Here is a 6,360-nt window from a genome sequence, read left to right as displayed (position 1 = left end):
AAAACATGGCGATTGTACCTACCCAAAATGCGTGGCGCGGGGGAATACGCCCTATCAATTACCGAAGGTCCAAACTGCGCAAACGCTAAGGCCCGCCCCTCTCAAGTAACACCCAACAGCACGGCGCAAGCGCAGTGTGTCACCGGGCTTGCACGGGAGCGAGCGGAGCTTTAGGGATCTCGAGTGTCAGCGGCTCTGAGGCCACGAATCAAATAGGCCGGCGCGGCGGATGTGCGTCGCGGACCAGGAGTTGGGAGTGCAGGGGAACACCAATAAAAAGTTGGTGCGGTGCCTCCTTGATTCAAGCCGCCGCTGTTCGGTTTTTCCTCCCCTTTCTATTGTGTGTGATTCACAACAAAGGAACTGCCCAGAATGCCTTGTGGTTAGCCCTGAGGCGCACGCGCATTCTTAACGCCTGGTGACGATGCATGTTAGATAGAGTAGTTTATGAGGTGTGCTGATTTGTGGGAACGGCGACTGACATTACTAAGTACCATGTGTGTTTTATTACAGCCTCACGGTAGGTCGGCGACTGGAAACAATTCAATCTTGTTTTTTTGCACATGCTACCCGGCCTGTTGCGTAGCTGCAGCATTCTCACTTTTTGATTTCCAACATTTGCAGTATTTTAAACGCAAATTTTATGAGCCGGTTTTCGAATTAGGTGACGCGTTGAATGCGGAAGATGTCCTCTTGCATGTTTTTTTTTCCATTGAATAGAGATGATGGAAAAGCTACTGGCTTTAACTTCAAATTATCTCAACTAAAAAGTGGTCAACAATTGCTAATCTTGTGGAAGGTAGATTTTAACTGATATTGCCGGGTTGCTAGATACATCCTGTCTACAATATTAAAAACAATTCTAGCAGTACATATTTTTTCTGGGAGTTCTTAATCTATTTTCGAATATAGATTCATAATGAATTTGTGAAATATGCACACCAATAGTCGGAGTAATATATATTACCAGTACCTCATGATCATTTGGCATGGTGATGAGCTTTCTTGGACCCTTACAATCCTTGTAGTGACGACAATCCATCACCTTCGGTGGCCACTGTCCTAGTACCAGACACACAAATGGTCAATTTTAATAAGTTCAGTTTCAAAAGTTACTACAATGTTTTGGGACTTCTCTTTCATGCTCCCTTTCCCCAATTGTAATTAATTTTACAGTCTATTAGAAGGAGTATTTGTTGAGACAAAGCATAAACCAAATGTCACATCAAGATCTGACAGAGTCGCTTGATTCATCAGGACCTGAACATCATCAGCCTTTGAACATTGAAGCAAAGAACGCTGTCCACCATGGAGAGAAACCATATGTGTGTCCTGTGTGTGGACGAGGCTTCAGCCAATCATCTAGCCTGTCAAGACATGAGCGCAGTCACACTGGGAATAAACCCTGTAAATGTGGAGATTGTGAGAAGGAATTCAGTTATCCTTATGAGCTGGAAACTCATCGGCGTATTCACACTGGAGAGAGGCCATTTACCTGCTGTATATGTGGGAAGGGATTTATTCAGTCATCTGCCTTATTGACCCACCAACGTGCTCATACCGGGGAGAGGCCATTTGTCTGCTCTGTGTGTGGGAAGGGATTCACTCAATCACCCCATCTCACTGAACATAAACTCACGCACTCTGATAAGAGACCATTTCAATGCTCTGACTGTGAAAAAAGATTTAAAAGCAAAAAGGATCTGCTGACACACCAGCGAGTTCACACTTGGGCGAGGCCGTTCACCTGCTCAGTGTGTGGGAAGGGATTCATTGATTCATCCCACCTATTGCGACATCAACAAACACACACTGGGGAGAGGCCATTCACCTGCTCTGTGTGTGGGAAGGGATTTTCTCAGTCATCCCACCTCATTGAACATGAACTTGTTCATTCTGATCAGAGACCTTTTCAGTGTTCTGAATGTGAGAAAAGATTTAAAAGTAAGAGGTACCTACTGAAGCACCAACGCACCCACAGTGGGCAGAAGCGTTTCACCTGCTCCCTCTGTGGGAAAGGATTCACTCAGTCATCTGATCTGCTGAGACACCATCAACTTCACCTGTGACTGCAGGGTTGGATTCTGCTGTTCATGTTGCTGTTGTTCATGTCTAGGGTTGAACTGTGTTTGTTCGTACTGATGTTGATAATTTGTTTAACTGGCATGGAATTTACTATTCTGAGTAAATTAGGAAACATTGTTTAAAGACATTGACCCAGATATTCTGATGGACAAATAGTTTTAGCAGAGTAAACTGAAGTTGTGTATCAGTGACTCTAGAGGAGATGTACAGGAAATTGAAAATTCCAATGCAGTTTTCTTGTGTCTAGAATCCTTTGATGAGAACCTTAAAGTTTGAGAATTCTGACAGTTCTATCTCACTTCAGCTCAATTGCTATCCAGGCAAAGGTAGAAAATGAAAAAGCTGAAACTTTGACTCTCTGTTAATTTCTTACCAGTGACACCCCCTCAGATTCCTTACAATCCCCACTCCTGACCTGACCGTATCAGACCAGGCAACACCCTCCCTACCCCACACTCAACATTCTCACCTCACCTGACCTGACACCACTCCAACCTACTGTAAGCACTCATCATTTTACATATTACCTATGTCCCACATTCACTTGGCACCCTAACTCCCTCACCCAACTATCAGCATTCCCCACCTATCACCCTACAACTGCTGCCAACCTTTCTCACTTATTTAGTTTTTCGCAGAACTGTCAAGTCTCTGCTGGAAGCTTAAAACTCAGAATACAGCACTCAGCAGTTTAAAAAGGTGCATGATTTCTATGATGTTCTTCTATGCTGTTGAATTCGAGGATTCCTGGAAAGATTCATCATTGGAGGCCCCTGTCCAGGAGACTACAGCACCAGAAGTTAGTGAATTTTTTTTTAATCTGATTAGATTAAATCTTAAAATAAAGTAAGAAGTTAAACTAAATTAATCTGTTTGTTAATTTCAGGGCCATTGTTTTAGATTTTTGATTTTATCACTTTGGAGCTCACAGCAAGCAATTTTTTTCTTCATTCTTGGGATGTAAGTGTATCTGGCTAGCCAGCATTTATTGCTTGTCTTTAGTTGTCCTTGAGAAGCTGGTGATGTGTTTCCTTCATGAGCCACTGCAGTCCACGTGCTTTAGGTTGACCCACAATGCCATTTGGGAAGAAATTCCAGGACTTTGACCCAGTGACAGTGAAGGAATGGCGAAATATTTCCAATTCAGGATGATGAGTGGCTTGGAGGGGAACCTGCAGATGGTGGTGTTCCTACGTATCTGCTGGCCTTGTCCTTCTGGATGAAAATGGCCATGGGTTTGTGACAGGAGCAGAACTCAGCCTGAATGCTGTTCAGGGTCACACTAAGCGGGATAGCCAGTGCTTTAATCTGTCCCGTTTGTCTTCATGGATGGCACAACCTTCTGTGAGTTAATGTTGAGGTATGTAAGAAATGTGTCCAAGCTGCTTCCTTCCGTCATTCTGAATGTTCCTGTACATGGAATGGAAAGTTCCTTCATATTTCTGTTTAGAGCCAGAAAGAACAACAGTGAAGGCTAGAAACACATTCTTAAATCAGAAATTGGTGTAAAACTGTCATCTGTTCTTGACTGAAAGTGAAACTTTTTAAAGCTTCCAATTTGAAAATTACTGTGGTGATTATTCCATGAGATTTTCAACATATTTTGTGACACTCCTGACGTGACTGTTTTAGACTGGTGTTATGCCTATTTTAATATAAACTTTAACCAATTTGTTTTAAATAGCAGATGGAGGAGTTCACAGGAGCCTGTTGACTGCTCGTGCATTTGTGCCCGGACTTTTGTTTAGGCTCAGAAAAGACTTAACCTGGATACTTTTCCGTCTTCTAAATGCACATCGGATCCATTTGTCCAGGATTTTTGTCTTTTCACAATACATTTGCACAGCATTGTGAACCAGGATGAACCTCATGAGGACTGGCGGTGTGGGCGCAGGACTAATAGCAGACCCATCTTGGTTCTCCAACCACAATTGCTCAGCTCCCAAATTTCATTCAGCATCCATCCCTATGAGTCTCACCCAAAATGCCCCTAGCAAATCCATGGCTACTTGCCCAGGTGTCAGTGTGTTCAGTCTTCAAAAGCCATGGCAATAGTAACAGGAATTACTGACAATCATTGAAACAGAATTAAACTTCTAATAATCTATGAAAACATTGAATTCAGACACTGTAATTAATACTGAGAAAAGCTGCCCAGTGCAAAAAACATTTAACAAAGGAAAGTGAGCATTGGTCCTACAGAAAGTGAGATGGATATTTAATAATCAATGAAAAATACAGAGATTACAGATGAATTCAACAGATATTTTGCTTCATCTTCATTATAGGGGATACAAATAACACTCCAGAAGCAGCAATACCTCAAAGCAGAAGGCAAAGAGGAACTTGTAAAATCATAATTACCAGAGAAGTAGTATTTGAGTACATTGTTAGAGGTGCAGGCTGACAAGTTCCTGGGTCGTGATGGATCTTATAAGAAGTGGTTCATGAGATAGTCAATGAATTCGTTTTAATTCTCCAAAACTATAGATTCAGGCAAGGTTCCATTTGATTAGAAAATAGAAAATAAATTCCGTTTATTTATAAAGGGAGGGAGACAGAAAACTGGAAACTACAAGCCAGTTAGCTTAATATGGGGCATAAGGAAAATGCTATAATCTGTTATGAAAGATGTTATCACAGGGCACTTAAGTTCAAAGTAATTTGGCAGAGTCAGTATGAGTTACTAAAAGGGAAATCACGTGAGAACTCACAATGTAGTAATGATAAATCAGTAGATGTACTGTATATAAATTTCCAGAAGACATTTGATGATGTGTGACATCAAAGGTTATTGTGGAATATAAATGCCCATGGTGTAAGAAGGAGCATATTGACATGGACAGAAGATTGGCTGGCTAACAGAAGCAGATGGTAGGCATAAATGGATCTTTTTCACCTTGGCAAGGTGTGACTACTGGTGTGCCTCAGGGATCAGCATTGTGACCTCAACTTATTCTCAGTGACTCTGATGAAAGGACTCAAGGTATGATTGTTCATGACATAATAGTAGATAGCAAAGTAAGTTGTAAAGAGGACATGAGGCTATGAAAAGAAAGAGTTTTGTTAAGTGAGTGGCCAAAGATCTGGCAAATCTGATATATGTGAAATTGACCATTTTGCAGGATAAATTAAAAAAAAACATAAATAGTGAGAGATTGAAAGCTGTAACATGGAGAGAAATCTTGTGTGTTCCTATGCATGAATCACAAAAGACTGATGAGCTGGTAAAACAAATAATTAGGAAAGTTAATAGAATGTTATGGTTTATTGCAAAGAGAATTGAATACAAAAGTAGAAACATTATGCTTAATTTGTACAGGGCACTGGTAAGACTACATTTGTAAGCATGTGCAGTCACTTTATTCATGGAAGGATGTAATTTTTTTCTTATTATTCATTAACAGGATGAGTGTGTTGCTGACTAGGCAGCATTTATTGCCCACTCCTAATTGCCCAGAGGGCAGTTCAGAGTTAATCACATTGCTGTGGGTCAAGAGTCACATATAGGCCAGACCAGGTAAGGATAGCAGTTTCCTTCCCCAAAGGGCATTAGTGAACCAGATGGGTTTTTCCAACAATCGACAATGGATTCGCAGTCATCGTTAGAATCTTAAGTAAACTTCAGTAAGGCATTTGATAAGGTTCCCCATGGTAGGTTAATGGAGCAAGTGAAGTCGCATACGGTCCACGGTGTACTAGCTAGATGGATAGAGAACTGGCTGGGCAACAGGAGATAGGGTTGTAGTGGAAGGGAGTTTCTCAAAATGAAGAACTGTGACCAGTGGTGTTCCACAGGGATCCGTGTTGGGACCACTGTTGTTTGTGATATACATAAATGATCTGGAGGAAGGTATAGATGGTCTGATTAGCAAGTTTGCAGATGACACTAAGATTGGTGGAGTAGCACATAGTGAATGGGACTGTTGGAGAATGCAGCAGAATATAGATAGATTGGAGAGTTGGGCAGAGAAATGGCAGATGGAGTGCAATCCAGGCAAATGCGAGCTGATGCATTTTGGAAGATCCAGTTCAAGAGCAAACTATACAGTAAATGGAAAAGCACTGGGGAAAATTGATACACAGAGAGATCTGGGTGTTCAGGTCCATTGTACCCTGAAGGTGGCAACGCAGGTGGATGGAATGGTCAAGAAGGCATATGGCATGCTTTCATTCATCGGACAGGGTATTGAGTACAAGAGTTGGCAGGTCATGTTACAGTTGTATAGGACTTTGGTTCGACCACATTTGGAATACTGCGTATTTGGTCGCCAC

The 6,360-nt window shown here is 41.7% G+C and overlaps 1 protein-coding gene across 3 annotated transcripts; it reads left to right on the top strand.

Annotated features, from left to right (window-relative positions):
- Positions 1–73: 73 nt before the first annotated feature.
- On the top strand, positions 74–5,417 carry LOC109933331 (zinc finger protein 239-like). 3 transcript variants are annotated; one of them, XR_007265792.1, is made up of 3 exons: positions 74–520; positions 1,258–2,884; positions 3,770–5,417. XR_007265792.1 is itself a non-coding variant. In XM_048618335.1 (2 exons), exons 1-2 carry the CDS (start codon positions 448–450, stop codon positions 2,067–2,069), a joined length of 885 nt encoding a protein of 294 aa, XP_048474292.1. In that variant the 5' UTR covers positions 74–447; the 3' UTR covers positions 2,070–2,949. The 3 variants fall into 3 exon arrangements, 2 of the variants coding, with proteins under 2 accessions (XP_048474292.1, XP_048474293.1); XM_048618335.1 differs by lacking the exon at positions 3,770–5,417 and having other exon boundaries at positions 1,258–2,949; XM_048618336.1 differs by lacking the exon at positions 3,770–5,417 and having other exon boundaries at positions 77–520; positions 1,177–2,949.
- The last annotated feature ends 943 nt before the right edge of the window (positions 5,418–6,360 follow it).

This window comes from Rhincodon typus, chromosome 39 (assembly GCF_021869965.1).
Source record: "Rhincodon typus isolate 14 chromosome 39, sRhiTyp1.1, whole genome shotgun sequence".
NCBI classification, from domain to species: domain Eukaryota; kingdom Metazoa; phylum Chordata; class Chondrichthyes; order Orectolobiformes; family Rhincodontidae; genus Rhincodon; species Rhincodon typus.
The sequence above is the reverse complement of the archived record's forward strand: the minus strand, read 5'-3'. Positions and strand labels throughout refer to the sequence as shown.

Bases quoted from the DNA above. Each gene is read 5' to 3' on its own strand.
- LOC109933331 (XM_048618335.1), top strand. From the start codon at position 448: ATGAGGTGTGCTGATTTGTGGGAACGGCGACTGACATTACTAAGTACC. The intron at 521-1,257 runs GTAGGTCGGCGA...TTGATTCATCAG, and splicing joins TGTTTTATTACAGCCTCACG to GACCTGAACATCATCAGCCT.